This window comes from Rhipicephalus sanguineus, chromosome 7 (genome assembly GCF_013339695.2).
Source record: "Rhipicephalus sanguineus isolate Rsan-2018 chromosome 7, BIME_Rsan_1.4, whole genome shotgun sequence".
Taxonomy (NCBI): Eukaryota; Metazoa; Arthropoda; class Arachnida; order Ixodida; family Ixodidae; genus Rhipicephalus; species Rhipicephalus sanguineus.
Window position 1 is genome coordinate 118315587 of NC_051182.1, and position 20846 is coordinate 118336432.

At 47.8% G+C, this 20846-nt stretch overlaps 1 protein-coding gene across 1 annotated transcript; it reads left to right on the top strand.

Moving 5' to 3' along the window:
• The first annotated feature begins 3639 nt into the window (after nucleotides 1-3639).
• LOC119399789 (uncharacterized) lies at nucleotides 3640-20609 on the top strand. The gene is made up of 2 exons (XM_049417616.1): nucleotides 3640-3734; nucleotides 19318-20609. Exon 2 carries the CDS (start codon nucleotides 19501-19503, stop codon nucleotides 20434-20436), a length of 936 nt encoding a protein of 311 aa, XP_049273573.1. The 5' UTR covers nucleotides 3640-3734; nucleotides 19318-19500; the 3' UTR covers nucleotides 20437-20609.
• Nucleotides 20610-20846: the final 237 nt, after the last annotated feature.

The window sequence follows — 20846 nt, forward strand, 5'->3', positions numbered from 1 at the left end:
GAAGTAGGATATGCCAACTGGCATATATAAAGGAATAATGAAGACGAAATAGAAAGCAAAAGATACCTTAATCTTTAAAAACAACTCCCTTAGGGAGCCGTTACTGACTCATCGGTGAAGAAAGTGACTCCGGCAAAGAACGCGCGCAAGGACCTTCAACAGCGGCCAGCACAGCTTCGAGGTCATGCCCTCAGCGCCACACTCTCTTGTGCGTATCGCCGATCGAGGCTTCGGGCAAAAAGAGGAGGAGGGCACCTGTTTCTTTTTCTCATCGATGTATAAGACGTCTTCTTGCGATAGCTTTCTATATACGCATCTCAGTGAGGGTGCATACGCTGGACATTTAATTTACATTAGACCCAATCCAGGAGGACCAGCTGGTCAGGTGACACCGCAGAGAACGCCTCGCAAGTATGCCCTCCTCTTTCACCGAACGTGCAGTGCAACACTCGCCCAGCTGAGTTTCCAAACCAACGCACTACGATGTGCGAGTGTATGACACCGCGTGTTATCAGCGTAACGCCCACAGTATGCCAGGCCCGCCTCTGCAGGCGGTAATAAACGCAGTATATCTAGAGAGAGTGTAATGGGGGCGTACGAAGAGGGTGTAAGCCCTCCTTGTACAAGGAGTGTGGAGTCACTTGTCAATGAAGGAGAGAAACCGACTAGGAGAAGATTTAAAAGACAAACAAGGATATCACTGGCTTTCAAGTCCCAAAATGACAGCCAAGCTAAAAGCAACGACATAGTGAAGGGGATCCTTGATTAGTTATTATTCATGGCGGCCAACGCAAACGGAATATGGACTCAGAAAAAGAGACGACGACACTCGTCCGTGTTCCGTTCGCGCTGGCCGTCATGAGTATTTTCAACTCGCCTAACTCGCTTCCCTATAGTTATTAATGATAGTTTAGATTCCCGAGCGAAGCGAACTCTTAAACAAGTTGGTACGTGTTCGGCCTTCCAAGAAAAAGCGCGCAAAATGAGAAAGAAAATTCCCTGATGTCTTGTAGAATCGCTCATGCTGTGGCCAAACACGTAAAACGTTTTGTTCGTGACTGCTGTTCGAAACTTGCCGGCCGCCTTCGCTAATAATATGTTGATTGAACATGACGACTGGTTGGCATTTGCTTACGCAGTAACATTAATAACGGAAACCGGCAGAGGGACACACAAACCAAAAAGGGCAGCGCGAGGGTTGGGAATCTAACCCATAACTTCGCACTCATCAAGAGGCTGCCACGGAGCCATGAACTATAAGCAAAGGCAGCGGTTTAAAAAGTTTCCCACAGTGAAAGTGGCGCGTTGAGCGCAATTATGAGCACTGCTGTCCGCAGGACTTTTTTTTTAATGCAAGAAGTTCCTGTTTATTTTATTTACCACACGATTTCGTTCACGGGTTCAGTACTTGATTGTTCTTATAGTCGAGGTCGTACACCGCTGATAGACAGAACAGGAAGGAACACAACGGGGCACAGAAAAACTATCTCTATACTATGAATTGTCGTTTATGTCATGTCTACATATTTGCGTTGCACGAACTCAGTTTTCATACGCAATCGTTTAACATACTCTTTCCATAATGTAGGAGATTTTGGCCCTGAGAACGAGGTTGAGAACGAGAACGAGGATCTGGTTAGAACGAGGCGGTACGTTTGACTCCTAGCGGCGCGCCGGTCGCATTACATTGTAGGAGGAATCGAAAAGCCGGACATAACAAAATTAGGTTTTTGTCTAAAGTTTGTATACTAATCCAATTGAATCTAACTTTATCTAAATACAGCACAATGAAGTTATACAGCCATCGGCATTTGAAATGTGAACGAGTTAGGGCTCACTAAAAACTAATTCTTTTGTTTCTGTTTCCTCTCTTAATGTAGACATTATATAGTATCAGCTCACGGAAAGCGAGTGTTTAGAAAAGTTCAGTACATGCAGAGTTTACAATTCACATACCTGTGGCGGTGGCCATCGATGGTCATCATCCGATGGTACATCGCGCGGGCACACACCACTACCGCGTCTTGTAGGCGTGTCACGGTGCATTTGACGTCATCCTAAGGCAGTTCCTCCGAGTCGTGATACAGTACGCTTCGTTGCTAGGCTGACCCGAATCGTCGCGTTCTGTCTCTATAAGAGTGCTGGTCATTCACTATCGCTAAGCACGGTCGACTTCAATCTCCATGCATCGCGGTAGAGGAGTGCAACGCTAAGTTTGCACCCCAAAAACAAAGGCCCTGGTACCGACTCTGTTTGCGGCAGTGCACTGCGTCATTGGGACTCCATCTAAGGGAGTTCTACCCGACTCCCCGTTTGGGCATGCACAGTTGCTTCCCAAAAGGGAGTGCACTTACTCCAATTGTGGTGCGCCCAACTAGCGACAAATGGTGTAAAATACTAGACAAGCGGTTCTACATACTTAAACAAAAAGGGAGTCGCCAAGGGGTAGAATTCTGCAAGCGGTCAAGTTCCGCCACGTTGTCAGGTTCCGCCCATGTAGCACTTTCCGCCGCTCAAGAAAGCCATGTGCATATAGTAACAGATCCGTCAGCCTATAGGGACAGGTTTGCAACCTTTGCAAGCTGGCCGAATCAGACATTGTCCAGAATCACATATCACCTCATCATCCTTTGTTCCAATGGAGTACAGCTGCTGCACAGGGCCGCCTGGCCTTCTGATACACATAGCAAGTCTAATTCTCACCACGAATCTTGCGACCACCTTTCCGCACATGGTAGACACGTCGGCGAACAAGAACCGAGAGGACGACCCGTTAGGCCTAATGAGGGAGCACATCGCTACGCTTCCGACGCTCCTCAAAACGAGCCACTTACTGGACAACTCAGTCGCGACCCGTGGCATTTATATGCAAGCTCGCGCAGCGCAGCCCGACGCCCATTCAGATGTCTCAGTTCCGGCGTGTAATCCGAGCACTGACTGCAGTCGGTGGGGGCATCTTGGAGGGTGTTGCCGTCGCGCTGTGCACGCCTCGAATGCAACGCGAGCTCGAACCCATAGCTACGCGTTTGGTCAGTCTATCCTCCTCCTCCCTCCCCCCCATCCTTCTCTCCCTCACAACCTCTCCTTCTCTCTTAGCACTGAAGTACGTGTAGATATTGCGACATATTACGGCTTCGATTCTATAGTAGCAGCCGGCTCCTGACACCGGCAACGCGTTCCAGAAGGATCGGCCAAGGCAGCCAGTGTACGTGCAAGCGGGCAAAGGGGGGGGGGAGGGTTGAAGAGGGTGAGGGTGGTGGTGGTTTCCGCGAGCCGAGCCGATGGAAACACCCCCGCGGTGACCGCGCGCAGGTGTTTGGACTCACCATGGAAGAAGACACGCGAAGATCGGACCCCGGCGCGTGGCTCGCATGTAGGGGGGAGGACTGGCTCCCTCGTCTACTGGGCGACTGTGTCGTTGGCGTCGTCTTCTCGTTTCCGGGCCCACGTGCCAGCTGCCGACGAAGGACAGCGGGAGGCGTGTTGCGTATGCAGTTTTTTTGGGACTTCTTTGTTCCTTCGGATGTAGAGGACGTCCGGTCGACGTCCTTCTGCTCCTTCCTGCATCGGAAATGAGACGTTAACTTCCGCTGCTCTTCATCGGAAGCCACGCATCAACACAAAATGCGGTTAAAACGTTTAACTTTTCAATCATGTGTCAGCAGCAAGAAGACGTTCTGCGGGCGCGCACGTGAGACGGCATTCGAGCACTGTGATTGGGCGAAAAGCCTGGGGTAAGTGGATGAACGTATGGATGGATGAAGTTGGTTTGACGAGTAATCCATCTGCAAAGTGCCGGTGATGTCTGGTACTAGCAGTGTCATTATCCCGACATTTCCGCGTTCCTCTTTACTTGGTCCCTCGTATTCATGGCTCCTGCTAAAAAGGGGCGCTGAATTGATAATTCTATTTGTTTATTTACCTTTTATACCTTATATGTCCCTAATCGGGGAGCCGTTAAGCAAGCAGAGGGCGTACGACCGAAAGTAAGATCACGAGGAACTGATTTCATTCCGCAACTGAGCAAATTAGGAGCGAATAGTCAACAAGAAACAACATTAAACATTTATTAACTAAATAATAGTGTACAGTATAAAAGCTCGTTAAGTTGACCCTCGTTAATTGGGAAAATCGGATAATTCAGACGTGTTCTCTGGTCCCCCGGCCAGCGTATGCATTGTTTAATGGCATCTAACTCTCGTTAATTCAGTCATGTTTAGCCGCAATCCGGATAATTCGGACAATACTCGGATAGCGCCGAGCGCGAAATGCCGCCAATGTGCGACTCAAACGAACGAAAACGGCGTTCGCGGACAGCCGAAGTGATCGCGTGCTTTCAGAAAGGCGTGGTCGTCATCCACAATCGCGTTGTTGATACGTGATAAAGTATGGGTTCAGAACACATCTTCAGTAGGTTTCATTGTAGCACAAATACAAGACAGGATAAAACAGGAAAAATCATCTAGATGTTTAATTAATGTTTTAATTAAGTAATTAATGTTTTTTACATTATTCTGCAGATGGCTTTGCTGAGTACGTCAAGCTTAAACCAGCCGACGTGCCTGCGCCCGACCGGCTGCGCAAGATTAACAGATTATAACCGAAATGCTTAACGATTTGAATAAATCATGAAGGTGAAAAGTATGTCTCATTGTGTTTCTTTTATCTATATACATAGAATATATTAAATTGCTGCAGCCACTTACGGTCTACTGCACTTAATTGTCAAGCACCGATCATTCAAGCGCACATCGTTGCATATATGTTTTTCCTTCACTTTTCATTAACCAGCATTCTCTTATTATCACTATGCTCAAATGCACATGTGTCTCTATAGCTGCACACCTGTATTGCCCACGTGACCCATAATCCTATAACAGCCATATGACCCATAAACCCCATATGACCCATAAACCCCATATGACCTATACGACCCATAAAACCTATATGACCCATAATCCCCATATGACCCATGAACCCCATATGACCTATATGACCCATATCCAATAACATCATATGTATGGGTCCTATACATATAGGAATATTCAGTAGGGATATAGGCCTAGGATACAAGACAGGACGTGGCAGCAGAAATCACAGGATCGGGTTGACTGGCGGGACATGGGGGAGGTCTTTGCCCTGCAGTGGGCGTAGACAGGCTGATGATGATGATGATGATGATGAAAATAAAGGCGCGTGGGTCTATAGACACACAACGCCATGTGTGTCTATATGTGCCTTCATTTTCTCCTGTCTTGTATGTGTTATACCTCGGTGGTGCAGGCTGAGGCATTTATTTTATGTTTTTCTTTAAGCCTCATAATTTCTGACTTGTATGTGCGCTATACAAGGAAACCTACTGAAGATGTGCTACCAACAAGCCCATATCGTACCCCTTTTGAACTTTATTTCAGAGCACGTTGCGGATTAAGACACGGGGGTCTTGACTCGCGTTGACATCGGGGACGAATTCGGAAATGACGAAAAATGTGGCTTTTGCGCTGCTCTTACCCAAAATAATTACTGAATTTGCGTATTCCTCAAGGAAATGAAAGTGCATTTATGTGATAGACATTTCCACATTGTTTTCTTGTTATTTCCGATAGTGCCGCATTCGGTTAATTCGGACAGTTTTTCCGGTCCCATGAAATCCGAATTAACGAGCTTTTACTGCATATAACGGCGTGAAAACATGAAAAACGTAATAAAGAAAGAGGAAGCATCAATACTGCCAAAAGATAGGCATGCAATAAAATGAACCGATTAATCATCAAAGGCATTTAGCTACAGACTCTGCTAATTCTTTATATGCCAGAGACCATATATGTGCATAGTACTTCTGAATATTTTTTTTCTTTTCATATTCTTTTATTCTTTCTAGTTGTTCCTGTTTTTGCGTGTTTCTTCCATATTAAAGGGCCCCTGACAGCCGATTTCTTGTTTGTGACATTTATGTTGTAATAAGTAGGTCTATGTCTTGTAACCACGGAATGACACCGTAAATGCTCCAACGTGATGTCTAATTAATCCTGGCAGCGTTAATTATGGTCATTTTTAGTGGAGGTTCAAAACGCGCGCCGAAAGAGGATAAGAAACTAGCGCCGCGCCGCGGCGGTCGCGCCTCGGGGCACGCGTGATGACGTGCGCTCAGTATTGGGTGACGTCAGCCACGCGCTTGTTGAACTGCCAGTTGGAGAACACACACACGGAGAGCTCACGCTGCCTGCCGACACGTACCGAAGAAGGAGAAGGTGGGAGAGCAAACATGCTTCGCAATATACCACAGTGCATGCACCGCGCATATTTCTGTCTGTGACGTCGACAACACTTGCTTTACCTCTGCAACGTCACAAGGGGCCTACGTCTACGTCATACTAGTGGTTATGTTGATAGGAGTTCAACATTCAGATGAGCACTCAGGCTTACTTTAAAACCAAATAAAAATATCTTAAAGTCAACGCTCGTCACTCATAATCGGTCAGAAGTGCCCCCGCATGCAGGACTATCAAACAACACAAGCATCTCGAGTTTCCAAATTCGGTGTCAGGGGTCCTTTAATATCATGATGGATGGGATAGCCGCATCCAACATAGCCTACATTCTCATGTTTTTCATATATAGACAAAAAATAAATAGTTTATAGAGGTAAAATGTTGTTTGAAAAGTATGATTCATTACGGGCAGAAAAAAAATCGATCCTTGATGATTGCGGCGATAAAAGCGAATGTATGCGATGCTTAATTTCACTTCGATCTATGTTATCGCGTTCAGGCCGACTTGACACCTTGAGAAGTTTAGTATTCTGTTTCGTCAAAACGAGTTGGGCTTCGTACTGAAGGTGTACAAGCAGCTGTGTCCTTTATCAGGCTTTGCGTTTTTGTATTTGTGTTCTGACATCAATTGGGACATGAAATCGGCTTCAAATCAGACTACACATCTGTATCGACGCAAACGGCGAAAAACCGCTCGTAAAGTATCTTTTAAGCACCACGGGTTCACACGAATGTTTGGTACACATCTTCAGACAAACGAGCCTATGACGTCATTTCGAAACATCTCCTCGGCGTTTCGATTACAAAAGGCGAGTTTGAATGCGAAAGATTTACTCGGCTAGGTTGGCGCGCACCGACTGGCGTTCGCAAAAGCCGCGTCCGGAGAGCACGTGACTTCTCCCAGCGGAACTGACGTCGGCGCCGACAAAAGCCGCGGCAACCACTTGCAAACGCGGAGTAGAACTCCGAAGGGGATTCCCCGCAACAGAAGGGGATGTCCCGACTCGATAGGAGCACACCCAACTTCTGTGGAGGCAGCGTCGCAGCAGCATGTGGCGGTAGTAAAAATTCGATGTACTTGAGAGTTGTGATGCGTACTGCTTTGACGACGCAGTGTGGAATAGGGAGTGTATACACTGTTGTCGGCACCAGTTTGATTGTACCATTTCATGTAAATTAGGCCTCTCGCACTGCGTCAATCGTTATAACGCAACTCGGCATTACTGCTTTGCCGGGTTGTGTTATACATAACTCGCCAAGTTTTTTTAACATATACGTTTGCTATTTTTTCTGCACGTGATTCTCTCTCAAATGCGGCTGCTGCGTCCATGTATCGAACACGTGACCTTACATGCAGGATGAAGACTGCAGCCGTGGTGAGGTGAGGCAGTAGGCCGAAGTTCCGGAGAAGGTGGGGCCTTGAAGAGATGAGAAATCCTTGAGCAGGGGATGCCGTTAGAACCAACGTTTCAGTAAGTGGTCTCTTCAAGGCAGCAACAGGTTGCTGGCTTGAAGACAAGGCCACTTGTCAGGACGTTAGTTCTGGCAGTTCAAGCGATAACCCCTGTTCCAAGATGTCTTATCTTTTCTAGCGGTGCAGCAAGCACGCGTATTACAATAAAATTACACCATCTCCCGCTAAAGGGGACCATGAGGCGATGCGAAGCCGGAGCACTTGCACGATCGCGTTCCGCTGGCGTTCGTTGGGCACGCTACCGACCTCGCGTCGTGGAACACGAAGAGGAACGCTACGCGCGTCTTGTCTTCCCTCTAGCCTGGCCGTTAATTCTCACAGGGCGAGCGGGGAACGCGTTCGACAGGCGTGCGAGAGGGGGGCAGCGTAGGAGAGGAGAGAGGGGGAGCGGACGCGCATGCGCTGGCGCTCATCGCGGCGTTGCGCAGGAGAGAATTTCGGCATGTCTAGCCCGTGTTTCAGAGGAAGAGTGGAAAGGGGTAGGGGGAGCGGAGAGGGGAAGGGAGAGAGAAAGCGGAGAGGGGAAGGGGAGAGGGTAAGTTGAGTGGTGAAATGGGAGAGGGTAAGTAGAGAGGGGGAGTGGAAAGGGGGAAGGGGAGAGGGGAAGTGGACAGGAGGAGTGGTGAGGGGGAGTGGAGAGGAGGTGTGTAGAGAAGGTATGCGCATGCGCAGTAAGAGTGGTCACGCTGCACACCACCACCACCACCGGTTTGAACTCCGCTATAAGATGCTTCGCATCTAAATTGCAAGATTATGCACGGACTTCTCGCAGACTACTACGCCTTCCGTTAGACCTGTACCACCGACAGTGCATGATCCAGAAATGGTCTACAGTCGCAAGTCGTAGCGATGACGACCTTTCCTTTATTTGCAGTTTCACCAAGCAATTGCACCAAACGAGAAACTCCAACGGAAACGTTTTGTATTAAAAGAAATGTGCCCCTGATGACGTATATTCTGTGTAGTGAGGATATTTAAGCAGTTCTTTTTTCAGCATACTGCGTTGTAGTGCACAGAAGGTAGTCAGCAACCAGCGCACCTGTGGAGGTAGCTTTCTTTTTCCAATACATGAATTGTTCAGTTCCCCGATTCATGAACATTATCTTTTCGGAATAAACATTGTAAATGGAGCACCGAAATACGGGCACGCCATTGGTTGAAATCACGGAGGTCTACTCACTGAGACATCGTCCTTCAGGCGGGAAAACAAGCTAATAAGTGGCATTTTTTAGGAGCGGAGCTCCTTATAGCATCACCTGGTCGGTCGTCGCTCCATGCGGCGTGTCGCCCCCGTCGCGTCTACCGTATCATTCAATAGATGGCGCTGTCCCATAAAGATGCATGCAAACTGCAGTTGGGTGACGATATACTACATGGCGCTGTCCCACAGAGATAGAAAAAAATAAAAAATAATAAAAATTAAAGGATAATAAAAAAAGAAGAAAAAAAGGGAAAATAATCAAAGCGGCTTATCACTTTGATTACTGCTGGGAGAAACCACTGAACATTTCACAGTGTAACCATGACTGCTTCGGGAGCTTCGCCCAAGCTCTTCATCATTCACCCGTGGATATGCTGTAATTTTTTGTGTGTTACGTTGCACAAGGCTGAAAGCGATGTCGCATTGATGAAGGGAGCGGTGTGTTTACACTTGCGGCCAGTGCTTTGCGTACGATACTGCGGCAATAGAACTCTTCAGCCTTCCTTGGAAGCGCTTCTAAGTACGGCAACTCGCGCGATGGCTGTATAGCAATCGTGGCGATGCAGTGTGTTTTATGTCGCCGCTCCTAGGGGACGCGTCGGTTCGCTATGCTCCGCAACATTTGTCCATGAGCACGCGCCCAAGTTGAAAGAGTTGAAGCCTGGGCAAGTTGGCACAGATCCATCAGAAAATATTACCCGCACATACAAGAACAGGAAACGGCACAAAATAGACAAGGCAAAGAGCGCTGAGTAGATTTATTTCGGTGAAAAAGTGCATATATGCAATGCGAGGGAGAAGGAACCATGCAAGAAAAGGCACGCACATTACTGCCACATCATCTGACATGCTTCAAAATTATAAGGGTACTCGTTTGTGCTAGCTGGCATCTATTACCAACTAAGCTATCTAAGATAGACCATGCATGCAAATGTATAAAAGCATTACTTGTTTACCCAATAAACATAGTTGAAAGTTTGCGCTTGTGTCTGCAGTTCTGTCCTCGTCCTCTAAGTGCTGCGCAATAAAGTAGCAATGCCTCAAACGTACAGTCACAGACACTGCTCGTTGCCTCAGATTGTTCGGTCCTGTTTCCTCTTCTTCTATGCGCTGTTAACCCTTTCTAAAACATGTCCGGGTTCCGCAATGGAGTTTATCAACTGCTATGACTGAAAAACTTTGGAAGAAGTCTCCTAACTTTATTTATTATTATGTTTTTGCAATATTGGGAGTGTGCTATGCGCTTCCCAATATTGTCTCTCCTCTGTTGTCTTTTCTAAACAAACGTATGCTCCAAATTTACGTGGCTGGTCCGTAGAGGCTCTCGGATTAGGTAGGCAGCTCGCAGCAAGAAAAAAAAATTGCGGACGGCCAGTCGGAAAGTGCTACAAAGAGATACGCCTACAGGTCGTCTTGTCAGAGGCGTTCTATGGAACTCGCAGGATAGCTATCAATTTCGCCTTTGCTGATCATCCAGACAACTACTTCTTCGAAGACAATGGGTCGGTCGGGACGGCCGGACTCGAGCCCTATAACCTATATCCAGAGATCGAGTGTGTAGTTGCGACGCGAAAGAAAAATGAAATAAATTAAAACGGTTGAAAGAAAGAAAGAAAGAAAGAAAGAAAGAAAGAAAGAAAGAAAGAAAGAAAGAAAGAAAGAAAGAAAGAAAGAAAGAAAGAAAGAAAGAAAGAAAGAAAGAAAGAAAGAAGAAAGAAAGAAAGAAAAAGACGACCTCGTTACTGCAGTCCTGAAGAGAAGGACCTCTCAGCACCGGGCCCAGACAGTGCGTGGGAGCGGCGAGCAGCCATGCCCAGCTGACGCACACGATGCTCCTCCGGAAACAAGGGAAGGGAAAGAATACTAACTAAAGACGTTTAAAAGACTAAAAAAAAACAAAAGCCTAAGAAAAACGCAAGACTAATCAAGCTTGCTGCGTCTGCGAGCGCAGGTTCTCGATCGGGGGTTCAAATTCTTGGCTGGCGCCCAGGCACGCATTTTTAAATGCGGTATACACCGTGCACGCGCGCAGGCGAGTGTATACACGATAAAAAAAAAAGAAAGAAAGAAAGAGGCGTTGGCCGAGCAGCTCCCGAAGCGCAGGAGCCGGACCCCCGTTTCGCGATGATACTTGGGGGCACAGAAATAGAGCGGGTGCACTGGCTCGCAGCCTTTTCCACGCCCCGGCGGTTTCCAAAGATCACAATATGTATGTGCTGTTCGCGCATTCTGAGCGTGTAAAGGGCAGCAAAGTGGACGACGGGCCTGTTTCCGCCGACCTCGGGAAATACGCTGGGATGAAAGACGCGCGTCTGGATTGGGAAAAAGCTAGGTCTGAGTGGTGAAGGAAGTTGTCAGCATAGAACAAAAACTCACAGGGTCGCATTCGTCTAAGACGACTCGAAGGCGAAAGCCATCTTTTTCTTATCAGTCTATGTGTTCACCCTCCAATACACTCCCCCCCCCCCCCCCCTCCCCATTCCGGAAGATTTCTGTGCCTTACGTGGTTTTCCACTGCCTCCAGGATACGAGGCAATGCAAGCGTTCTGCACCTTACTTGGTTTTGAACTGGCTCCGGGATCGGCCCACCTTTGACCACGTGATCATCTCGAGCGCTGACACCATGTTACGTCGTGTAAGAAAATTTGGTTGAAGCGCACCAAAAACACAGACCAGAAGAAGCAGGCAGGTCAGCACTTACACTCACAACTGAGGCTTTATTAATCAGAAAAAGTATACACCAATTTCACAAGGAGGCTGCCATTTTTAAAGCACTCCACCGCCGCAGCGCCGTCTATCGTCTGCGACGTTTCGCCGCCCTTCCGGTGTGTGGGGTTCCGCGGCGGTGTATGCAGCGTATGCGCTCGGTTCACAAGGTATTGCTGTTCTTCGCGGTACACGGGCAAAACAGGGCAACGCTTTTCGAGTGTAAAGGCGCTGATAAATAATCACTAAGCTGTCACTTAATAGAACTTTTTGTTGGGCTAGTTGGTACATGCTTACTGAAAAACCAAAAAGACGCGTACCATCAAGGAAAAAAGTAAGGACAGGACAGAAAGGGCGTCTTTCTGTCCTGTCCTTACTTTTTTCCTTGATGGTACGCGTCTTTTTGGTTTTTCACTAAGCTGTCAGCTTCAAAATGGCTGAAACAGCAAGCAGCGGCGGCCCACGAGACGTTCCCGCAGCAGCGCCGACGATGAGAATAATGCCAATGCAGTTCTTAAGCAGCATGTGTAAATTGGTAATTGCTTTTTATGTTTTGTTATAGCTGGCCGGGTGAGGTTCTTGGAATAATCACTATAAAAGAGCGTTAACATTTAGGACAACTGTCGAAGTATAATCGGAGAAACGTAAATGGAGACGAGCGAATACGTAGGCCATTGTCCGGCTGTGCGCTAGGTGCGCGCATTAGTGTTTAAGATGGCTCCCGGGTTTCCGTGCCGTGATTATTCAAGTTCAACATAACTCTAATCCCTAACAGACCATTTTGGTTCCGCTTGGCACGTTGCAATACAATGTTCACGGAACGACAGGAGCACAAACACCGATGCCTGTGTTTATTCGTGTCGCCGTCGTAGCTTGTGGCCTCTGATCCTTGCACAGGATAAGGAACAGAAGTACGACGTGTGAGCTCAAAATCCGGCGTAGAAACAACACCGATGATAAAATAAAAATAAGCCTGTTGCACATCTGGAAGCGTGGCATGGCATAAGTTCGTTTCGGCGCGAGCCGCCGCCACTAGTGATACGCCGAAAGGGCGCTCGTTTTTGGTAACATTATTGTCAATTTGTTTTCTGGCGAGTATTTCAGAAGCATTACGACGAGCGCACGTGTCCAGGTAACGACCTGGCTTTAGCGAACGTGGGCCGATTATTCACGACACCCAGGCTGCCGCGCGAAAAAAAAAAAAGTGCGGTTGTCATAACGCTACCCCAGTTATCGTCACAAAATTGACAAGTCGAGAAAGAAAGTGCTCTCGACGAAACGTTAGAAACGCGTACCTACGCCAAAGAACACATGTCATGCGGGCCTTTCTGTCATGTAGATTGAAAAGTGCTCATTCAATAATCTCGAAATTGCACGCACTAAGATGGAACATTTTCAAGCCGCAGGCATTGTAAATCATGTGCTGTAGCATAGAAATCAGAGAGGTACATGAGAACAACTCTTGGTCAAACATTTTGTGCATTAATCGTCAGCCTTGACATTGGTTCTCTTTGGTGCAGATGATAAAGTGTACCAGCACCCAAGCACAATCACAAGCTGGTGTGGTGACTTGGAGAAATGGCCATAAGTGCAGACACCACATATAATAATATACTATTTGTCGGAGAAGAAGGCGTGCGACCTGAGAAAAGCGAAGTCATTTAAAAACATTGTGCACTTCGCATGCCTTGGCTGCCAGTCTTTCAGGCTTCCGTAGCTGTTGCCGCAGCCAAACACAGCGCAGTGGTAGCTTGTCGACCTGTTCTCGTCCGACATTTCGATTTGCGGCAGTACAATTGTTTCAGCGCGTCGAAAAATGGAAACACGCTGACCTCTCACGCACCACGCAGTGCAAAATTCGGGAATCCGCACACACCAGCGGCAGCGGTCGGCCGAGGTGGAGAGAGAGAAAGCGGTGAAAATACACCGGTTCGAGGCTACGCTCCTCCTCTCCGTGAAAACGGTCTATACAAGGCAGAAGATTCATGGTTGCTCGCGCATGCGCACCTGTGCAGGGCGCGACAAGAAAGGCGCTCGTATCGGGATTACAAGAATTTTCTGCGGTACATGTCATTTATTAGATATTGCAAGCACTACGTATCTAGATGCGCGTATTCCTTATCATGCCGCACAATTGTGGCTTGACTAACACAGTCATGTCCCCTCTTCCGGATGCGTTATGATTCTACTATCTCGCGAGCAAGCTCATCCTTATGTCGAAAAATTCTGTCTGCTTCTTCTACAGTCTGTGTTTTTCGGTGTGCTTCAACCAAATGTTCAAACGTGAACGTAAACCGACTGGCCCAACTTGGCATCTTGCTACGTCCCGTAAGGTGACTTCCCGGTGACGTCCCAAAATTTGGCCATCTGTGACGTCATCATGACGACGCCCCCATCGAAATGCGATCTGTGACGTCATGATTACTTCGCAATGGGACGTCATGAAGCCGTCCTCTCTGATCACGTGACTTTTTGCATCGTTCGTGTTGACGCCGACGGCCACTTTTCCTGCTTGATGAGGCATCTGAGGCTTTCGCCTTTAATAAATGGAGACAAAGCTGCCAACCTTCATGTCTGTCTCTGGTCTTCACTGGGATGTTGGCTTATGGGGTTTAACTTCCCAAAGTTACTCGGGCTACGAGAGACGCCGTAGTGCATGGCTGCGGATAATCTTGACTACATGGGGTTCTTTAACGCGCACTTACATCTCACAGTACACGGGAATCTAACATTTCGCCTACATCGTAACGCGACCACCACGACCGGTATAAAACCCGCGTCCTTCGGTTCAGTGTGGTTACTAAAAAAAAAAAGAATGGCTGGCTCTTTTGTAATCGAGGGTAAATGTAAGCACGAAATGGCAACCGGCAGAGCAGATTGTCACAATCGTAATTGCGGCCATGATGCCACGCAGGGCTGAGAGCTTACTGAGCCGGAATTAACCTGTTTCGAACTGAACCTCAATGCAAGACTTGTCTCGACCAAACACTACCCACGCCGCACAGGACGCTGCTGGCGTTGTCACGCAGTGTGGCGCCATCTCTCGGAGGAGGCGGCGCAATACTCGTGCCTCGAAACTCACAGACCGTTGGCGTTGAAAACAGCACAGGCAACCCTGTCTTCTCCCCAAAAGATGGCAGTTAAGTTATAGTGTACTTGAAGCGTTTCTAGTACACTCTAGTTAAGTGTGTGGTGTCCTTTATCTGCCTTTGGAACGTCACTATTGGAGATCACAAATAAAAAATTTACACCATCTCCCGCTAAAGGGGACCATGAGGCGATGCGAAGCCGGAGCACTTGCACGATCGCGTTCCGTTGGCGTTCGTTGGGCATGCTACCGACCTCGCGTCGTGGAACACAAAGAGGAACGCTACGCGCGTCGTGTCTTCCCTCTAGCCTGGCCGTTAATTCTCACAGGGCGAGCGGGGAATGCGGTCGACAGGCGCGCGAGAGGGGGAGAGCATAGGAGAGGAGAGAAAGGGGGAGGGGACGCGTATGCGCTGGCGCTCATCGCGGCGTTCATCGCGGTCATCGCGCTGGCGCTCATCGCGACCTCTTTGGTGCAACCCTGTCTCCACCCTCAAAGCGGTAGGCGACGGTGTAATCGATGCACCTTACAAATGAAGACTACGTAGCGCCCTCTGCATTGCATTGCAGCGCGAGACGCCGACGCGCATCGAGCTGACGGGGCCCGTCCGAAATACACAATGGGAAACGCGGCAAATCGAAACACGTCAAGGGTCTCGGCGTTCCTAGGCCCGATCCAAATTAATGAGAACTACTGCGCCGCCTTTCGTTTAGTATATTAAGGTCTAGGTCAGTGGTTCTCAGCCGTCGATGTGTCGGGGAACCCTTGTGGACTGGTCCGCCATCCCCTTGGTGCGGCGAACTGGAGGGGGGTGGGGGGGAGGGCGAAACGCGCTCGCTACCGTATTAAAAGGAAGACGGAACAGACGAAGGAAATGCAGCGCTACTGTGGCTGATGTAGCAGGCTTAGTTTTACAGCGAAAGCTGTTATGAGATCATTTCACCGGCCGTTTTTGGCGCCGTAGTTGTCCGCCGCCGCCGGTGTCCGTAACCAGTATCGCTCGAAATAAGAAAAAAAAAACGAAATAAGAGAAAAGTTCCAGGATGGAACGAGGTTCGAACCTGGGCCCTCTGCGTGGGAGCCCAGTATTCAACCTCCGAGCCATGCCGGTGCTTGAAACTGCTTTGCAAAAATGTCCTATACAGGTTTCATGTCGGGAAGGAACCACATTAGCATATGCAATATAGCGTGGTAGAAGAGTAAAATAAGCACCAAGCGTCGCACAACGCGAATTCTGTAACCAGGCGTCACACAGTGCGAATTGCGCAACGAGTAGGTTGTTGAATGCTTCCAACCCATTACAAAGGGCTTTGCCATAATTCTTCATCGTCATCAGGCACAGCATCAACAAAGTACGCATAAGTGCCTTACATGCGTTTAGCAGGTACCAACGCTCTCCGTGTAGAATGACGAAAAATGGCACAGTGCCTGCTGCCCTACTTCTTAAAAATTACAATGATTTATAGCGTAGTGGGTTCCTCGCAAGTGCACTTGTATTGGTTGCCAAGGAAGCCCATAAGCGCATGATCCACTTCCTCGGGGTCTCAGTAAAATTACAATGATTTATAGCGTAGTGAGTTCCTCGCAAGTGCACTTGTATTGGTTGCCAAGGAAGCCCATAAGCGCATGATCCATTTCCTCGGGGTCTCAGTAAAGTTCTTCGCCCCCCCCCCCCGTCTCTCCCACGTCAACGTATGTTATACAGCATGACGGGAGAGGGAAATAGCGACCGGGCGTCACCCAATGCAAATTACATAACTGGTGGGCCGTTTAAAGATTCCAACCCATTACAAAGGGCTGAGCCATAATTATTCATCGTAATCAGTCGTCGCGTCAACAAAGTGCACATAATGCCTTACGGACGTGTAGCTGGTGCCTCGCTTCTCCGTAGAATGACGAATAATGGCTTAGTATATAGGTGCTTCCCAACTTCACAAAAATTGTGATTTATGGCGTAGTGGGCACATTTCTAGTGTACTTGTATTGTAGCCCCAAGAGAGCTTAACGGGCACTAGAAACGCCGCTCTTCCAGCTTTCGCTGTGACTGTGCTGCGGTTTCAGCACAGGCCTGGCGTTTTTTTAATTGAGGCGTTGGGACAGCCGAAGTGATCTTGTTGAGAATGTTGCTGCAGTTGCTGGAGCAGGACCTGGAACTGCGAATAGGTCAAAACTCGCCTGCAAAAACTTCTTTTTCGCGGGCGATGGCGTCGCGGCACGCCTAAGACGGCTCCGCGGAACCCCATTTGAGAATCACTGGTCTAGGTACCAACTACCGCCCACTACTCGTAAACCGCACGAAACCCGCTCCAAAAATTCTGTTTCGAGATCACTCGTTTTAGGAGCTGGCTCGCCAGGTTCTTTAGCTGGGGCAAAGTCCCGCGCCGTATGCGTAACCTTAGTTCCAAAGGCGACCGCTATAGGCGCAGCTCGCGCGAAAGAGAGTTCTTCCTCTTGTTTTTCGAGCGCCTTGATGATATTAACTCAGGCAAAACCACATATAGCATAGCCTAAAGTCCCTAGATTTGTCCTTTTAATCTAGGGACTTTAGCGTAGCCAACTGTAGCATGCGCACGCTCGCGCGAAAGAGAAGTCTTCTTCCTGTTGTTCTTCGAGAGCCTTGATGATGATAATAATAACGCAGGCAAAACCCGATTATCTCCGAGTCAGCTCCTCAATCATCATTCGCTTCGTGGAAATGGCGTGATTTTTTTTCGCCGGCACAGATTCGAGAGAACGGATGCACATTCATAGCAGTTGCTCGCAGCATTCCTGTAGCTCAACAATTGCCCCAAACGAAAAAGGCAACAATATATGAATGCACATTCTGCATTAAAGGACATGTGCCCTTCATGACGAGCATTTTAGACAAAGGAGTTATTCCGGAGCCATTTCTTGCTGTAGTATGTAGCTGCGAAGAGAAGAGAGCCTGCAACCAGCGCATCTGTTAAGGTAAGTTTTCTTTCTTTTCGCTACACGAAATGTTTTTAGTGGCGTGGTGTCTTAATTGTAGCTGTGGCCATCGTCTTGGATTGGGTGTGCAAGTGTTCGTATCGTCCTACCAAGATTGACCTTGAAACTTCTTCGGCCTCTGGATATCGGCGATGTTTCGTGCAGGAAATTTTCTCTTTTTCGGGGAATTTTCAGTCCTAATTTTAGACAATTGGGGAATGTTTGCGATGTTGCAGAGAGTTTCATAATTGGGGAGATTCCGCTATGATGACCAACACATAATAGTCAGAATGTGCCATTCGGCTTGCGCAATCGGTTCTGGCGCATGCCGCACGCAAGCATAGCCCTTCAGATTTGTGTCTGATAATTATGTGGTGCGATTTGTAGTTCACTCCGAGTGTTAGACTCGAAGCCCACGTATGCGCCAAATGCGCTTAGAACGCATGAGTTACGAAGGCCGTGCTATTGTGTTGCGCAAGGGCGCAGGAGCTAGTCATGATTTTAATAGTCGCAAATGCGTCACACACATGCATTTATACCTGTGTGTGTGGGGGGGGGGGGGGGGGGGGGGGGGAGTGCATTACTACCATTGTGCAGAAACATATGCCGGGATTTTTTTTTTTTTTTGTGAAGTATGCAGGGGAAATATTCCGGAAACAGGGAATTTTCGTGTCTTAGACTGGGAATTCTTCGGCGTAGTACGGAACATCACTGCTGGATATTGAGCGCGATGAGATACGGAGTCACCCTCATCGGGCGTGCCTTTCTTGCGTGCTAGGTATAAATAACGCCGGCGCGATCCTCAAGGGTTTGGCCCTCAGCGCTCTACGAAAACACCCCGCACAAGCCCCCCTGGGCATTTCTGTTAATGCTTTCAAAACGAGGGAAGATTTTGCGCTCAAAATAATAATCTTGAAGAAAAAGAAAGCACAGAATTGTTTGCAGGAGTTACCTGTTTACAGAGTATGTACACTGAGCGCACATTTCGCGTGGTTGCCGTGATGAATTATCCCCAAACAAGCTTACTGCGTGAAAGGCAGGCAATCCCTGAAGGCGAGCTATGTGACACGCACTCTTACATTGGTTTGTCTGTGTAAATAAATAGAGCACACAAGAATGAAGCACCAATTAAGCGATGAGCATTTATGACTGTATAAGTATAGATGAGCATTTCTGACTGTATATACACAAGTAACCGTTGTTCCGTTGACGTTATCAAAGCTTTTCGAAAATAATTTCTTAAGAACGTTAAAGAAATTGGCGCCTACGGCGTGCCGTGAGCAAGATTCTTTCTTTTTCTTGTACACAGTTGGACGTTCCATTATTGCGTCACACTGTACGTTTATCGGTCTCCTCAGCGAGCAATTTATCGCTGCTTCTTCTTTTTAAGCTAGTACATTCATTGGTTGAGGCTAAGACACACATAAGAATATGTAGTGCATTCTTTTTTCACATGATTCTTACCGCTCCCCTTCCATTCCATTGAACTTGCGAGTATATACCATCAAAATGGTATATACTCGCTGTATAAGTATAGATGAGCACGTCAGCACGTGGGCACGTCAGCTGACGTGGGCACGTCAGCTGCTCCCCAGCAAACATGAACCCCTTCCTGTATTTCATGCAGATTGTTCTCGTCGGCTCGACTGGACTGAGCAGCGCATCTGCAGATGGAAAAACGTACGGCACCGCATCGACAGACTTAACTGGAGGCGCCTGCGCAGATGGATTTCTTTGCTGCTTCGACGGCCACTGTTACTTCGACGGCCACATTGACCAGATCTACCCACCCCCCAGTTCGACGTCATCAATGCGGCCGACTATAAGAGACGGACCGAGCTGCAATTTCTTCAGTGGGCACGTCAGCTGCTCCCCAGCAAACATGAACCCCTTCCTGTATTTCATGCAGGTTAGTAAAAATTACTCCACTGTCAAAACTAGCAACCGTTGTTTCATCCAGCTGACGTGCCCCACATGTCTAAATAAGTTGTACTTTTTTGTTCAAGATGTTGTATGCTCATTGCTGATAATGTGTGGTGATGTGGAATCGAACCCTGGGCTGAACACAGAGGAGCTTTTGCGCCAAATCCTTGATGGTCAAAAAACCATGCAAGCAAGGCTTGACACTATTGAATCCAAGGTCGAAAATTCGACAGCAGCATTTACAGAACTCACAAGCAAAATTTCCAGCCTTGAGGCAACTATCCAGACCATACAAACCAAACTGATCGACCTCGAAGACAGGAGCAGACGCAATAATCTTCTTGTGTTCGGTTTACCGGAACGTCCTGATGAAACATTCCAGTCACTAACAAATACGGTGGTTTCTGAAATATTTGAAAACATGCTCGGTGTAAAGGTGTCAACAGTCGAAAGAATTCACCGAATAGGACAAAAGAGGCGAAACAAAAACAGACCGGTAGTGCTCCGGTTAATTGATCACCGTGAAAAAATTAATGTACTCAGAAACTGCTCTAAACTGAAGGGAAAAGATATCTCAGTTGCCGAAGACTTCTCACCAGAAACTAGGCAGACCAGGAGGTACTTATGGGAAAGCACTGCAAATATCAGGAAAAAGGGCGAGAAAGTGAAACTTGTACACGACAAAGTCATCATAAATGGAGATACATATGCTTGGGATGCTGCTGAGATGAAAAGAATTCCCGTTTTAGCAGCCAACAAAAATCTAGGAAGAAACAGTGAACTTCTTCGGTCACTCAAAAATACTTCCGCATCATTAATCTGAACGCCCGCAGCATCGTAAACAAAGTTAGCGACTTGCAAAGTATTATAGTGGCGCATGAGCCGCATGTCGTAATAATATCTGAAACTTGGCTGCACTCAGGTATCTTAGACTTCGAGATAACACCACCAGGGTACAAAATATATAGGAAGGACCGAGATTCCCGGGGGGGCGGAGTCGCTTTGTTGTTTCGAGAGTCCATGCATGTTCAAAGATCCCCTGACATAGCAGACACCGAATGCGTCATTGCGAAAGTCTTTTTAAACGACTTCCATCTCGTAATCGCCGGTTTTTACCGCCCACCAAACTGTGACACATTTTTTGACAATTTGAATGAATTTTTGTGTACAGCTGGCACGCATTGTAAGAACATTTTGCTTGCTGGTGATTTCAACGCCCCGTCAGTTGACTGG